Source organism: Coregonus clupeaformis, chromosome 36, assembly GCF_020615455.1.
Source record: "Coregonus clupeaformis isolate EN_2021a chromosome 36, ASM2061545v1, whole genome shotgun sequence".
Lineage (NCBI taxonomy): Eukaryota > Metazoa > Chordata > Actinopteri > Salmoniformes > Salmonidae > Coregonus > Coregonus clupeaformis.
The window spans coordinates 1,080,464-1,097,970 of NC_059227.1; the positions used below are offsets into that span (position 1 = coordinate 1,080,464).

At 42.7% G+C, this 17,507-nt stretch overlaps 1 protein-coding gene across 1 annotated transcript in view; it reads left to right on the forward strand.

Annotated features, from left to right (window-relative positions):
* LOC121552615 (tubby-related protein 4-like) overlaps nucleotides 1–17,507 on the forward strand; it is a 75,585-nt gene that overhangs the window by 33,448 nt on the left and 24,630 nt on the right. The window contains exons 3-5 of the mRNA XM_041865580.2: nucleotides 9,909–10,037; nucleotides 10,276–10,437; nucleotides 11,309–11,489. Of these exons, the coding sequence (XP_041721514.2) occupies nucleotides 9,909–10,037; nucleotides 10,276–10,437; nucleotides 11,309–11,489 (472 nt within the window). The remainder of the gene's footprint in view (nucleotides 1–9,908; nucleotides 10,038–10,275; nucleotides 10,438–11,308; nucleotides 11,490–17,507) is intronic.

Below are 17,507 nucleotides of genomic sequence, written 5' to 3' on the forward strand. Positions count from 1 at the left end.
GCCATATATTACTTCAACAGTGTTAGACATGAGATCCTCTCTAAACATTACTGGAATATGGCTCTGAACATAGACCGCAACACAACCCCTGTGGGCATTTATGTATTTTCTGTACATATTATGACCACTATATCATAAAAGGTATTATCTAAGTGAGTTTCAGAGCTAGTCAGTATATGAATGTCATTTGTACATACAACCTAAAAGTAAAATAATGGAATTAAGAAATATATAAATATTAGGATGAGCAATGTCGGAGTGGCATAGACTAAAATACAGTAGAATAGAATACAGTATATACATATGAGATGAGTAAAGCAAAAATATGTGGACATTATTAGAGTGACTATTGTTCCATTATTGAAGTGGCCAGTGATTTCAAGTCTATGTATATGGAGCACGAGCCTCTAAGGTGCAGGGTTACGTAACCGGGTGGAAGCCGCCTAGTGATGGCTATTTAACAGTCTGATGGCCTTCAGATAGAAGCTGTTTTTCATTCTCTTGGTCCCAGCTTTTATGCACCTGTACTGACCACAAAACATGTCCTGGGCTAATAATGTAAGAAATAACACAAAAAAAAACAAAATACTGCAAAGTTGCTTAGGAACTAGCAGCAGAGCTGCCATGTCTGTCGGCGCCATTAGACATGATTACTGCATACAATAGCTATAGGATCGACAGAGGCATTTGTATTTGTATTTGTATTTGAAATGCTCGGACAGAGTCCAGGAGCCAAGATTATTTGGATGGACTTTGTCATTCCTGTAGAGCATCTTCTGTTTCCAGAAGGTGTCAAAGTTATCTATAAAAGTAATACCAACAGAGCTACAGTAATCTTTTAGCCAGGTGTGTAATGCCAGTAGCTTGCTTAATCTGAAATAATTGGCTACTTTTTGGAAACTTTCAGAGCTATAATCAGTTCTTTTAAAATCAATTTACAGCAATTCCGAACTAGCCCCACTAATTTCTTTTGACCCCACATGGACTACGACAGCGTCAGCACCCGGCATCTGTCGTGCAGTAGAAAGGTAGGAAGCAGCCTTGTAATGTCCTGTACTTGTGCTCCAGGGTAGCACAGGGTTTTTGCCCCAGGAACCGAGATGTTTCTCACCATAGAGCTGCTGACGACAACAGCTGGTGCAAAGGCTGAGGAGGTGCGGCCGCTCTTTTGCCTCGAGTGGCCTCGCAGACCCCAGAGGAGCGATGGGTGGTGAGACTTGATGGACCCTAGCCAGCTGTAGAATCCATTGCACCTGATGGAGGGGCAACACTGAATATCTGAAACCAAGTTAGAAGCCACCGGAGAGGGAGACAGAACAGAAGACTAAGGTGCAGTTACCTCAGGATCTGATCTTGAAGCGGAAGCCCACAGGGATGAACGCTCCGGACCCAAATCCCAGTGTTTTAACACTGCCAAATCCCAGGGTGTTTCTCAATATGCATACTACCGTACGCCACACTTCCATGCTCCGAGTGCGTTCTTCGAGGGCATTCTCTTCAGTACGTTATTATTAGGACGAGAGTGTGGAGAATGCGTACATTTAACATTTTGAGAAGCACTGCACACTCCCGTGCTTTTGTATTACGTTTGACCTTTTTAGAGTAAATTGTGTCATCAACATGTCGTCTGCTCATCTATCCTGGACTTTGCTGGATCACGACTACACTCTGTAACTAATGTTATATGTCAAACATTTGTAGATCTGAACATCTGATTTTGTTTTAAAATTGCATTATTGTCAGTAAACCACTTGAAACTGTTAATCTGTGTTTTGTATTATTTAGCTACATAGAAATTTGGTTAAAGCTAGCTTTAGCAAGAGACGACTCGTGTTTACATTAAATGCATTAGCTTGCAACATATTTTACATAACCTTAACATAGAACACTCAGGGTACTACACTAACTTTTTCCACTGGTGGCACTGGTGATACCAACTTTTCAGTTGGTGGCACCAGCACATGATTTTGTTGCACCAATATTTAAAAAAGAATATGTATATCATTCATAATGACCTGGCCTGTGTCCCATAATGTGCCTGCATTCCATACAGAACCAGGCTAATAATGACTAGCCATATTTTAAATTAGCATGCCCTTGTGTTCTTACATGGATTTGGATAGATTTACTGTAACACCAAAGAAAAGAGACTGTTAATATAAAGTGCAAAATGTATTTATTGCGGACTTCAAAGTGCCATGTGTTCTTTCCTGTGAAATCCTCTAGAGGGCAGAATTTGAAAAAACAATACTTAATATCAAAACAATGGATGTTCTAAGTCCACAACAATGCAAATCACAAGGCAAATAGTCTGGGTAGCCATTTGATTAGCTGTTCAGGAGTCTTAAGGCTTGGTGGTAGAAGCTGTTAAGAAGACTTGGCGCTCCGGTACCGCTTGCCATTCGGTAGCAGAGAGAACAGTCTATTACTAGGGTGGCTGGAGTCTTTGACAATTTTTACGGCCTTCCTCTGACTCCGCCTGGTATAGAGGTCCTGGATGGCAGGAGGCTTGGCCCCAGTGATGTACTGGGCCGTACGCACTACCCTCTGTAGTGCCTTGCGGTAAGAGGCCGAGCAGTTGCCATACCAGGCAGTGATGCAACCAGTCAGGATGCTCTCGATGGTGCAGCTGTATAACTTTTTGAGGATCTGAGGACCCATGCCAAATATTTTCAGTCTCCTGAGGGGGAATAGGCTTTGTCGTGCCCTCTTCACGACTGTCTTGGTGTGTTTGGACCATGATAGTTTGTTGGTGATGTGGACACCAAGGAACGTGAAGCTCTCAACCTGCTCGAGAGGTTGTTATCATGGCACCACACTGCCAGTTCTCTGATGACCTCCCTATAGGCTGTCTCATCATTGTCGGTGATCAGACCTACCGCCGTTGTGTCGTCGGCAAACTTAATGATGGTGTTGGAGTCGTTCCTGGCAATGCAGTCATGGGTGAACAGGGATTACAGGAGGGGACTGAGCATGCACCCCTGAGGGGCCCCTGTGTTGAGGATCAGTGTGGCAGATGTGTTGTTAACTACTCTTACCACCTTGGGGCGGCCCGTCAGGAAGTCCACGATCCAGTTGCAAAGGGAGGTGTTTAGTCCCAGGGTCCTTAGTTTAGGGATGAGCTTTGAGGGCACTATGGTGTTGAACGCTGAGCTGTAGTCAATGAACAGCATTCTCACGTAGGTGTTCCTTTTCGTCAGAGTGGGAAAGGACAGTGTGGACTGCAATAGAGATTGTATCATCTGTGGATCTGTTGGGGCGGGATGCAAGTTGGAGTGGGTCTAGGGTTTCTGGGATAATGGTGTTGATGTGAGCCATGACCAGCCTTTCAAAGCACTTCATGGCTACAGACGTGAGTGCTACGGGTCGGTAGTTATTTAGGCAGGTTATCTTAGTGTTCTTGGGCACAGGGACTATGGTGGTCTGCTTCAAACATGTTGGTATTACAGACTCAGTCAGGGACAGGTTGAAAATGTCAGTGACGACACAGCGCATTCTCGGAGTACACGTCCTGGTAATCCATCTGGCCCTGCAGCCTTGTGAATGTTGACCTGTTTAAAGGTCTTACTCACATCAGCTACGGAGAGCGTGATCACACAGTCGTCCGGAACAGCTGATGCTCTCATGCATGCTTCAGTGTTGCTTGCCTCCAAGCGAGCATATAAATAATTTAGCTCATCTGGTAGGCTCGTGTCACTGGGCAGCTCGCGGTTGTGCTTCCCTTTGTAGTCTGTAATAGTTTGCAAGCCCTGCCACATCCGATGGGCTTTGGTGCCGGTGTAGTACGATTAAATCGTAGTCCTGTGCTGATGCTTTGCCTGTTTGATGGTTCGTCGGAGGGCATAGCGGGATTTCTTATAAGCGTCCGGGTTAGAGTCCCGCTCCTTGAATGCGACGGCTCTACCCTTTAGCTCAGTGTGGATGTTGCCTGTAATCCATGGCTTCTGGTTGGGGTATTTACGTACGGTCACTGTGGGCACGACGTCATCGATGCACTTATTGATGAAGCCAGTGACTGATGTGGTGTACTCCTCAATGCCATCGGAAGACTCACGGAACACATTCCTGTCTGTCCTAGCAAAACAGTCCTGTAGCTTAGCATCTGCGTCATCTGACCACTTCTTCAATGACCGAGTCACGGGTGCTTCCTGCTTTAGTTTTTGCTTTTAAGAAGGAATCAGGAGGATATAATTATGGTCAGCTATGCCAAATGGAGGGTGAGGGAGAGCTTTGTGTGTGGAGTAAAGGTGGTCTAGAGTTTAGTTTTTTCTCTGGTTGCACATTTAACATGCTGGTAGAAATTAGGTTAAACTGATTAAAGTCCTCGGCCACTATGAGCACTGCATCTGGATGAGCGTTTTCCTGTTTGCTTATGGACTTATACAGCTCATTGAGTATGGTCTTAGTGCCAGCCTCGGTTTGTGGTGGTAAATAGACAGCTACAAAAAATATAGATGAAAACTCTCTTGGTAAATAGTGTTGTCTGCAGCTTATTATGAGATACTCTACCTCAGGCGAGCAAAACCTTGAGACTTCCTTAACCTCTACGGGATCGGTGTCCCGTATACTGGACGGTTTAGCTAACGTGCGCTAATGTGATAAGCATGACTGTTGTAAATAACAGCAAACTTTCCAGGACATAGACGTGTCTTATATGGGCAGAAAGCTTAAATTCTTGTTAATATAACTGCACTGTCCAATTTACAGTAACTACAGTGAGGGGAAAAAAGTATTTGATCCTCTGCTGATTTTGTACATTTGCCCACTGACAAAGAAATGATCAGTCTATAATTTGAATGGTAGGTTTATTTGAACAGTGAGCGACAGAATAACAACAACAAAAATCCAGAAAAACGCATGTCAAAAATGTTATACATTGATTTGCATTTTAATGAGGGAAATAAGTATTTGACCCCCTCTCAATCAGAAAGATTTCTGGCTCCAAGGTGTCTTTTATACAGGTAACGAGCTGAGATTAGGAGCACACTCTTAAAGGGAGTGCTCCTAATCTCAGCTTGTTACCTGTATAAAAAGACACCTGTCCACAAAAGCAATCAATCAATCAGATTACAAACTCTCCACCATGACCAAGACCAAAGAGCTCTCCAAGGATGTCAGGGACAAGATTGTAGACCTACACAATGCTGGAATGGGCTACAAGACCATCGCCAAGCAGCTTGGTGAGAAGGTGACAACAGTTGGTGCGATTATTCGCAAATGGAAGAAACACAAAATAACTGTCAATCTCCCTCGGCCTGGGGCTCCATGCAATGATCATGAGAACGGTGAGGAATCAGCCCAGAACTACACGGGAGGATCTTGTCAATGATCTCAAGGCAGCTGGGACCATAGTCACCAAGAAAACAATTGGTAACACACTACGCCGTGAAGGACTGAAATCCTGCAGCGCCCGCAAGTTCCCCTGCTCAAGAAAGCACATATACAGGCCTGTCTGAAGTTTGCCAATGAACATCTGAATGATTCAGAGGAGAACTTGGTGAAAGTGTTGTCGTCAGATGAGACCAAAATGGAGCTCTTTGGCATCAACTCAACTCGCCGTGTTTGGAGGAGGAGGAATGCTGCCTATGACCCCAGGAACCCCATCCCCACCGTCAAACATGGAGGTGGAAACATTATGCTTTGGGGGTGTTTTTCTGCTAAGGGGACAGGACAACTTCACCGCATCAAAGGGATGATGGACGGGGCCATGTACCGTCAAATCTTGGGTGAGAACCTCCTTCCCTCAGCCAGGGCATTGAAAATGGGTCGTGAATGGGTATTCCAGCATGACAATGACCCAAAACACACGGCCAAGGCAACAAAGGAGTGGCTTAAGAATAAGCACATTAAGGTCCTGGAGTGGCCTAGCCAGTCTCCAGACCTTAATCCCATAGAAAATCTGTGGAGGGAGCTGAAGGTTCGAGTTGCCAAACGTCAGCCTCGAAACCTTAATGACTTGGAGAAGATCTGCAAAGAGGAGTGGGACAAAATCCCTCCTGAGATGTGTGCAAACCTGGTGGCCAACTACAAGAAACGTCTGACCTCTGTGATTGCCAACAATGGTTTTTCCACCAAGTACTAAGTCATGTTTTGCAGAGTGGTCAAATACTTATTTCCCTCATTAAAATGCAAATCAATTTATAACATTTTTGACATGCATTTTTCAGGATTTTTTTGTTGTTATTCTGTCTCTCACTGTTCAAATAAACCTACCATTAAAATGATAGACTGATCATGTCTTTGTCAGTGGGCAAACGTACAAAATCAGCAGGGGATCAAATATAGTGAAAAAATACCATGCTATTGTTTGAGGAGAGTGCACAACAACAACAAAAACTATCACAGCAACTGGTTTGATACATTCACCTCTGGTGAATAATGTACTTACATTCAGTCATCTTGCTCTGATTTGTCATCCTGAGGGTCCCAGAGATAAAATGTAGCATAGTTTTGTTTGATAAAATCAATTTTTATATTAAAATGTAGGAACGAGGTTCTACAGTTTGAACCCTTGCTGTTTCTGGCTCTACACCCACCTCGCCCGGCCATCTAGATGTGTGAAAGTTAGTGTATAAGCTAATGATCCATCATGTATGACATTCCTGGGAGTGTGTAGACTTACATTTTGTATTACCATATCATTTTTGTATGTTCTCTATAGTTATGAGATTGACTTCATCACTGCTTGTTTTTGTGAAATACACCTTGTGGAACAGCGGGGACTGTGAAGAGACACACACACAGGTACATACACATACATACATATAGACACTCACTCTACACACACGTTCACATGGATGTTGTATTGTAAAAATGTGATATTGGAGTAGTGGCCTGAGGGAACACACTAAATGTATTGGGTAATTTGTCATGTACTATTTTAAATTGTATATAACTGCCTTAATGTTGCAGGACCCCAGGGAGAGTAGCTGCTGCCTTGGCATCTGCTAATGGGGATCCTTAATAAATACAAATACAAAATACAAATATGTTCTTGAATATGTATCAATTGACCAATTCAGCACATTTGGGCAGACTTGGTACAAAATAGTCCAGTATTGCAATGCTTCACTGGATCAATCTGAAACTTTGCACACACACAGCTGCCATCTAGTGGCCAAAATCTAAATTGCGCCTAAACTGCAATATTATATTGTGGCCTTTCTCTTGCATTTCAAAGATGATAAAAAATGTTAAATAAACACATTTTAATTTTTTTGTATTATCTTTTACCAGATCTAATGTGTTATATTCTCCTACATTAATTTCACATTTCCACAAACTTCAAAGTGTTTCCTTTCAAATGGTATCAAGAATATGCATATCCTTGCTTCAGGTCCTGAGCTACAGGCAGTTAGATTTGGGTATGTCATTTCAAGCGAAAATTGAAAAAAAGGGTCCGATCCTTAAGAGGTTAATATTAGATTTCGTGCACCAGCTGTTGTTTACAAATATACACAGACCGCCACCCCTTGTCTTACCGGAGGCGGCTGTTCTATCTTGCCGATGTAGCGTATATCCCGCCAGCTGTATGTTATCCATGTCGTCGTTCAGCCACGACTCTGTGTAACATAAGATATTACAGTTTTAATATCCTGTTGGTAGGTTATTCGTGCATTCGGAAAGTGTTCAGACCCCTTGAATTTTTTCCACATTTTGGTACGTGACAACCTTATTCTAAAATGGATGAAATAGTTTTTTTCTTCATCAATCTTCACACAATACCCCATAATGACAAAGCAAAAACTGGTTTGTAATTTTTTTTTGTAAAATAAAACAACTGAAATATTGTATTTACATAAGTATTCAGACACTTTATTCAGGACTTTGTTGAAGCACCTTTGGCAGCGTTTACAGCCTCAAGTCTTCTTGGTTATGATGCTACAAGCTTGGCACATCTGTATTTGGGGAGTTTCTCCCATTCTTCTCTGCAGATCCTCTCATGCTCTGTCAGGTTGGATGGGGAAAATCGCTGCACAGCTATTTTCAGTTCTCTCCAGAGATGTTCGATCGGGTTCAAGTCCGGGCTCTGGCTGGGCCTCTCAAGGACATTCAGAGACTTGTCCCAAAGCCACTCCTGCGTTGTGTTGGCTGTGTGCTTAGGGTCGTTGTCCTGTTGAAGATGAACCGGCATGATGCTGCCACCACCATGGTTCACTTTACGGATGGTGCCAGGTTTCCTCCAGACGTGACGCTTGGCATTCAGGCCAAAGAGTTCAATCTTGGTTTCATCAGACCAGAGAATCTTGTTTGCCTTTTGGCAAACTCCAAGCGGCCTGTCATGTGCCTTTTACTGAGGAGTGGCTTCCGTCTGGCCACTCTACCATAAAGGCCTGATTGGTGGAGTGCTGCAGAGATGGTTGTCCTTCTGGAAGGTTCTCCCATCTCCACAGAGGAACTCTGGAGCTCTGTCAGAGTGACCATTGGGTTCTTGGTCAAATCCCAGACCAAGGCCCTTCTCCCCCGATTGCTTAGTTTGGCTGGGCAGCCAGCTCTAGGAAGAGTCATGGTGGTTCCAAACTTCTTCCATTTAAGAATGATTGAGGCCACTGTGTTCTTGGGGACCTTTAATGCTACAGAAATGTTTTGGTACCCTTCCCCAGGTCTGTGCCTCGACACAATCCTGTCTCTGAGCTCTACGGGCAATGTGTCTTGGTTTTTGCTCAGACATGCACTTTCAACTGTGTGACCTTATAGGCAGGTGTGTTCCTTTCCAAATCATGTCCAGTCAATTGAATTGACCACAGGTGGACTCCAATTAAGTTGTAGAAACATCTCAAGGATGATCAATGGAAACAGGATGCACCTGAGCTCAATTTCGAGTCTCATATCAAAGGCTCTGAATACTTATGTAAATAATGTATTTCATTTTGTTATTTTTAATACATTTGCAAAAAATTCTATAAACCTGTTTTCACTTTGGTATAATGGTTTATCCTGTGTAGATTGATGAGGAAAACAATAATTGTATAAATGTTAGAATAAGGCTATAATGTAACAAAATGTGGAAATAGTGAATGGGTCTGAATACTTTCTGAATGCACTGTAAGTGAATTTGTCCAAATACTTATGAGACCTTCAAATGGGGAGACTTGATACATGAAGTGCTTTCATTTCTAAACGGTAAAACCGTAGTATGAAAATACTCTCAAACAAAAGGTGGCATTGTGTACGGTCACCTAATATGAAACATTTAATCTCAAATCCAAAATGCTGGAGTATAGAGCAAAATTAATAGTTGCGTCTTCACTGTCCAAATAAATGCGTAGGGGAGTGTAAAACTGTGAAACTCTGCTTTCAGTGGGAGCATGCTGTTTGGCTCTGTGTGGTCATCAAGCTGCACCTCCTAGTCACTTCTACTTCCTCTCTCATACTTGCTCCATCTGTGTCCCTCTTTTTCTCACTCCTCTCTGTGTCTTTCTCTCTCCACCTCCCTCACACTCTTCCCCCTCTTTGTGAGCTCTTCAGCCAAAGTTGCCAATCAGGTCCCACTCCATCATCATTATCACCCCCTAACCCCCAGCCCTCTCTCCAGATTGAGTGGTGTTTTGGAGGGGGGCAGGTGGGGTGCAAAAGTTTCCCGTCACTTAGTGCTCAGTTATGACTATGGCTTGTTAGCTTTTTGCAGTGTGTTAAAGAGAGCAGACAGACACAGACACTGAAGTTGTTCTGCCTTGGTGTGCTCTCCTCTGCTCCTGAGTGGCTCAGCATGATGAAAGGAAGTAGGAATTGATAGAAACTCATTATCTAAGACAATCAGGATATTAAGACTTGTTTTATGTCACTATTGAAATTAGGCTAACCCGCTTTCTGATTGGAAGAAAATCTGTGTCTGAATTTGGCTCTCTGGCGATATTGTGCTCATGTTATTCTGAGTTCTCCTGTCGTGTGTGTGTGTGTGTGTCTAGGTAGTGCTGGTGCGATGGAATGAGCCTTTTCAGAAGCTTGCCACCTGTGACACAGACGGAGGGATCTTTGTGTGGATCCAATACGAGGGACGCTGGTCAGTGGAGCTGGTCAATGACCGCGGGGCTCAGGTGAGAGACACTATGTGCCAGTTTCCTGGACACAGTTTAAGCCTAGTCCTGATTGATGTGTGTCTGAAATGGCACCCTAATTAGGGGCCATTTGGCTCTCGTCAAAAGTATTGCACTATATAGGGAAAAGGGTCCTATTTCAGATGCAGCCCTGTGCTAAAAAGCATGTTCAATGGAAAATCTCAGATGAGAACAGTATCTGACCTGTCCTCTCTCCCCTTCTTTCTTCCCCCTGTAGGTGAGTGACTTCACCTGGTCTCATGATGGTGCCCAGGCTCTCATTTCCTACCGCGATGGCTTTGTCCTGGTAGGCTCGGTCAGCGGCCAGAGACACTGGTCATCAGAGATCAACCTGGAGAGCCAGATCACCTGTGGCATCTGGACCCCCGACGACCAGCAGGTAACTAGTTCTACTACTCACCTGGTGGTGCACAGAAGCTGTTTTGATCTGGAACGCCTTGGTCTGATGGGGGCGGTGTTTGAGTTAATACTCATGTTTTGATCTGTCCCAATAGGCTTTTTTTTTGCTGTATAACTCTAATTATGTACATGTTATACTCAATTATTTATATTAATATCACATTTTATTTGTCACATGCGCAGAATACAACAGGTAGACCTTACAGTGAAATGCTTACTTACAAGCCCTTAACCAACAATGCAGTTCAAGAAAGAGTTAAGAAAATATTTACTAAATAAACTAAAGTAAAATATTAATTAAAACGTTTAAAAAGCCGGAGGTGGAGGTCCTGGGCTGGCATGGTTACACGTGGTCTGCGGTTTTGAGGCCGGTTGGACCTACTGCCAAATTCTCTAAAATGGCGTTGGAGGCGGCTTATGTTAGAGAAATGAACATTCAATTCTCTGGCAACAGCTCTGGTGGACATTCTTGCAGTCAACATGACAATTGCACGCTCCCTCAAAACTTGAGACATCTGTGGCATTGTGTTGTGACAAACTGCACATTTTAAAGTGGCCTTTTATTGTCCACAGCACAAGGTGCACCTGTGTAATGATCATGCTGTTTAATCAGCTTATTTTATATGCCACACCTGTCAGGTAGATGGATTATCTTGGCAAAGGAGAAATGCTCAATACAGGGATGTAAACAAATTTGTGCAAAAAATTTGAGAAATAAGCTTTTTTTAAATTAGCTCATGAAACATGGAACCAACATGTTGCGTTTATATATTCTTTCAAGTAGATGACTTAACCCTTTGTGACTCTCCTTGGTTGTGTGTAACTGTGTTGTTATGTCTCTCCCTCTGCAGGTGTTGTTTGGAACTGCGGACGGCCAGGTGATCGTAATGGACTGCCACGGGCGCATGCTGGCCCACATCCTACTGCACGAGTCAGATGGTATCGTCAGCATGTCATGGAACTACCCCAGCTTTCTGGTGGAGGACAGCAGCGAGAGCGACACCGACTCGGACGACTACACACCACCACAAGGTACAGTACTCTTACCCAACCTACGCCCCATCGCAAGGTTGAGTTACACCCCTTAGGCCCCTACCCAACCCACATTCCCAAAGGTACAATTACTCCCCCTACTCAATCCACAGGTACAGTAACAGTCACTTACCAGCCTTAAACCACCCAACAATGTATAGTTAAAACCCCTTCCCAAACCTGAAAGGTACAAATCCCCTTCCTCCAGCATCCTCTGATGTTTATAACCCCCTGCAAGCTACATTAACAGCCCGGTGTCACAGCAGGCGCTCTACTCTCAATCTCCTGTCCTCCTGTTCTCTCATCAGGGTCATGATCTACAGTTGAAGTCGGAAGTTTACATACACCTTAGCCAAATACATTTAAACTCAGTTTTTCACAATTCCTGACATTTAATCCTAGTAAACATTCCCCGTCTTAGGTCAGTTAGGATCACCACTTTATCTTAAGAATGTGAAATGTCTGAATAATAGTAGAGAGAATTATTTATTTCAGCTTTTATTTATTTCATCACATTCCCAGTGGGTCAGAACTTTATATACACTCAATTAGTATTTGGTAGCATTGCCTTTAAATTGTTTAACTTGGGTCAAACGTTTCGGGTAGCCTTCCACAAGCTTCCCACAATAAGTTGGGTGAATTTTGGCCCATTTCTCCTGACAGGGCTGGTGTAACTGAGTCAGGTTTGTAGGCCTTCTTGCTCGCACACGCTTTTTCAGGTCTGCCCAAAATGTTTCTATAGGATTGAGGTCAGGGCTTTGTGATGGCCACTCCAATACCTTGACTTTGTTGTCCTTAAGCTATTTTGCCACAACTTTGGAAGTATGCTTGGGGTCGTTCTCCATTTGGAAGACCTATTTGCGACCAAGCTTTAACTTCCTGACTGATGTCTTGAGATGTTGCTTCAATATATCCACATCATTTTCCAAACTCATGATGCCATCTATTTTGTGAAGTGCACCAGTCCCTCCTGCAGCAAAGCACCCCCACAGCATGATGCTGCCACCCCCGTGCTTCACGGTTGGTAATGGTGTTCTTCGGCTTGCAAGCGTTTCCTCCAAACATAACGATGGTCATTATGGCCAAACAGTTATATTTTTGTTTCATCAGACCAGAGGACATTTCTCCAAAAAGTATGATCTTTGTCCCCATGTGCAGTTGCAAACCGTAGTCTGGCTTTTTTATGGCGGCCTTTCAGTTTATGTCGATAATTGTTATTATTATTCTTTTATTTTTCTTTCACTTTTATTTAACCAGGTAAGCCAGTTGAGAACAAGTTCTCATTTACAACTGCAATCTGGCCAAGATAAAGCAAAATAGAACAGAAAATATATATACAGTGTGTGCAAATGTAGCAAGTTATGGAGGTAAGGCAATAAATAGGCTATAGTGCAAAATAATTACAATTAGTATTAACACTGGAATGATAGATGTGCAAGAGATGATGTGCAAATAGAGATACTGGGGTGCAAATGTGCAAAATAAATAACAATATGGGGATGAGGTAGTTGGGTGGGCTAATTTCAGATGGGCTGTGTACAGGTGCAGTGATCAGTAAGGTGCTCTGACAACTGATGCTTAAAGTTAGTGAGGGAGATAAGAGTCTCCAGCTTCAGAGATTTTTGCAATTCGTTCCAGTCATTGGCAGCAGAGAACTGGAAGGAATGGCGGCCAAAGGAGGTGTTGGCTTTGGGGATGACCAGTGAGATATACCTGCTGGAGCGCATACTACGGGTTGGTGTTACTATGGTGACCAATGAGCTAAGATAAGGCGGGGATTTGCCTAGCAGTGATTTATAGATGGCCTGTTGCTTGTTGAAATTCTCGATTATTGTAGATTTATCGGTGGTGATAGTGTTTCCTAGCCTCAGTGCAGTGGGCAGCTGGGAGGAGGTGCTCTTATTCTCCATGGACTATACAGTGTCCCAAAACGTTTTGGAGTTAGTGCTACAGGATGCAAATTTCTGTTAGAAAAATGTAGCCTTTGCTTTCCTAACTGCTTGTGTATATTGGTTCCTAACTTCCCTGAAAAGTTACATATAAGACTCGTTTTACTGTGGATATAGATACTTTTGGACCTGTTTCCTCCATCATCTTCACAAGGTCCTTTGCTGCTGTTCTGGGATTGATTTGCACTTTTCACACTAAAGTACGTTCATCTCTAGGAGACAGAACGCTTCTCCTTCTTGAGCGGTATGACGGCTGTGTGGTCCCATGGTGTTTATACTTGCGTACAATCTTTTTTTCAGAGTTCTTGGCTGATTTCTTTTGATTTTCCCATGATGTCAAGCAAAGAGGCACTGAGTTTGAAGGTAGGCCTTGAAATACATCCACAGGTACACCTCCAATTGACTCAAATGATGTCAATTAGCCTATCAGAAGCTTCTAAAGCCATGACATAATTTTCCTGAATTTTCCAAGCTGTTTATAGGTACAGTCAACTTAGTGTATGTAAACTTCTGACCCACTGGAATTGTGATACAGTGAATTATAAGTTAAATAATCTGTCTGTAAACAATTGTTGGAAAAATGACTTGTGTCATGCACAAAGTAGATGTCCTAACCGACTTTCCAAAACTATAGTTTGTTAACAAGATATTTGTGGAGTGGTTGAAAAACAAGTTTTAATGACTCCAACCTAAGTGTATGTAAACTTCAGACTTCAACTCTATTTATAATCTATCAAGACAGCAATACTAGTACACAGCGTCGTAGAATACAATTTTAATCTGTAATAGGTTTAGGTCCGATGATAAGATAATAAGACATGAATGCATGTTGGGAGCAGAATTCCAGGGAAGTGTTCGGTCCAGCTGTTCCGGGTCTCCCTCGGTACTTCTCTCCTCCTATTTCTCCCCAAAAAAAATCCTCTCTCCCATCTCTCCTCCTCCAGTGACCTGCTGTGCCCTGTTTTGAGAAATGGAAAACAGTGTATGATTTAAGAGAAGTACTAATCAAAAGGGGACCATCGCACTCTCCCAGAAGCTTGGGTGGTGCGTAAAACCTGTGAATTCAGACAAACAAAAGGTGTGATAGGTCAAAAAGATGTTGCATAAAGCTTCATTTTGTTATTGGAGAGCAATTGAGGGCATCAGGCGTGAACCATTCATTATTTAATTGCCTTAGGTGTCTGCTCACTAGGATACATGATATCAATTCATGAGATATCTTACCACAAAGGACATCAGGCTCAACCGTTCATAAATATGTGGGGCTAACTCAAACAATATGCAAAATCTGATACGTACAGTCTAAATTTGGCCTATAGGAAGGAGGTAAATCTATTTCTTTGTTTAAACCGTGTGGGACACATAATTTAATTTATATATCCACATGGCTTCTCTTTGGAGTAATTTGTTGTTGTACTCACCTCTGTGTGGCGGATGAACTTTTTTGATCCCGACGCAATGCAATTCATTAATAGAATGATTTTGTTCTATAAAGTGTCTTGCAACTGGCGAGGTTATATCTTGACGTCTGATAGTGGATTTATGTTCTCCAAGGCGTACTTTCAAGGCACGGGATGTTTTTCCAATATAAATCATATTGCAAGAACACTGTAACATATAAATAACTCATTTTAGTAGTGCAAGTTATACATTACTTTATCTCATAGGACATAGAAGTCTGAGGGAATACAAAGTTAGAACATTTCATTATGGTGCTACATGAGGTACATGCTCTACACGGGAAGCATCCTTCTGTGAATGCCTCTTTTCTCTCTCTGACCACATCGGATTTAACCAATATCTTTTGATAGATTTCTTGATCGTTTTTAAACGATCAAGAAATCTATCAAAAATATTGGTTAAATCCGATGTGGTCAGAGAGAGAAAAGATAGTAGAGGACACAGTGGGCGCGGGGAGGATGTGTGTGACATTGTGCTGACTTTGTCACAGGAAGTCCTAATTGCTGACGACAGCAGCTGTCACAGTCAAAGGCACACGTCTCCAGACCCCTGGTTGTGCGTCACACTGCCACCCTAGTGACCGCCAGCCTGGGCCCTTGTCATGGAAACTGAGGAGTGGATAATATGGTTCCAGATTTCATGTGATTTCGCAGTACATGTGCCCACGGAATATGATGGCCCAGTGCAGCCCGATCAAAAATGAATGGAATTCTGAGTGAGGTTCCAAAAAACCTGCCCCCATCATACAGTGCATTCAGAAAGTATTCAGACCACTTGAATTTTTCCACATTTTGTTACTTTGCAGCCTTATTCTAAAATGGATTTTTAAAAATTATAAAAAATCCTCATCAATTTACACACAATACCCCATAATGACAAAGCAAAAACAGGTTTTTAGAATTTTTGCAAATGTATAAAAAACCCGGAAATATCACATTTACATAAGTATTCAGACCCTTTTGGAAGCGATTACAGCCTCGAGTCTTCTTGGGTATGACGCTACAAGATTGGCAAACCTGTATTTATGGAGTTTCTCCCATTCTTCTCTGCAGATCCTCTCAAGCTCTGTCAGGTTGGATGGGGAGCGTCGCTACACAGCTATTTTTAGGTCTCTCCAGAGATGTTCAATCAGGTTCGAGTCCGGGCTCTGGCTGGGCCACTCAAGGACATTCAGAGACTTGTCCCAAAGCCACTCCTGCGTTGTCTTGGCTGTGTGCTTAGGGTCATTGTCCTGTTGGAAGGTGAACCTTCGCCCCAGTCTGAGGTCCTGAGCACTCTGGAGCAGGTTTTCATCAAGGATCTCTCGGTACTTTGCTCCGTTCACTTTCCATCGATCCTGACTAGTCTCCCAGTCCATGCCACTGTCTGAATACTTATGTAAATAAGGTATTTCTGTTTTACATTTTTAATAAATTAGCTAACAATTCTAAAAACCTGTTTTTGCTTTGTCATTATGGGGTTATTGTGTGTAGATTGATGAGGACATTTTTTATTTGATCCATTTTAGAATAAGGCTGTAACATTTCAAAATGTGGAAAAAGTCAAGGGGTCTGAATACTTTCCGAATGCGCTGGATGTCTGTCGGGTCACAGAATTAAATGTTGCCTTCAATTGGAATGATCATTCTACCCTAATTCTATGACTATTGACTACCAATTCCCCTCATCCCTCCAATGACCTAGAATAAGTACTGTACAGTTACAAGGTGACCAGTTTAACCAAGGGGCAAATATGTAATGTAAAAGCTTTAATAGGCTTCGTTAGAGATACCCTTGTGCTACACAAACCTGTTGTCTGTTTCCTGCATTTTCCCTGGTCTTTGGTTTAGTAAGAATTCATCCATTTTATGGGCACTGTTTTTTTCTTTCTTAACTGCATCTCATCAGTTGCTACGGTTTCATTGATGGCTAGGCCTGGGTTGGCCTCCCACTGTAATGTTTTTACAGTCTGGTCAGTCATTGTGTAGTAAAGCTCAGAAGTGCTTGCCTTAGCTGGAATGGTAATTATGCTCTAATTCACTCTTTTAAAAAGTCTGTGGTAATTGATTGGTGCTGAGAAATGATCTACAGGGATGGCAGGTTGGTGGGCAGGTTGCCGGGCAAGCTGGCAGACTACTCTCTCAAGACGTTGGTTGAAGATGCCAGGCTTCAAGACGCTGCTCGTCTGACTGCCAAGATTACACTGACATGATATTTGATACATCATAACTTTGAAGGGTTCCTTAGAACTGAACAATACACCAGTACACCAGTACACCACACAAACCAACAACATAACACACTGTACAATACAGGACAGGTCAGCTTCATAGCATAGCAATATGCAAAGAATACTAATACTATAATCAGCACTTATCACTAGACTAGGGCCAGGAGTTTTTCCTGACAACTTTATCACTGATCATATTTGCACATAAAACCATGGATTAATACAGAATGGGTCACGATAGTCCCTAGTCCCTTTGAGGGACCCAAGGTTGACATTGGTGTACAAAGCTGCAGTGGCTGTGTTTTATGAAGGTGTGTTATATATATATATATATATAGTCCTGCGAGAGGAGATGGATGGTGGTAAGGTGAGATGTGTGTGTGAGCCTGCATACATGTCT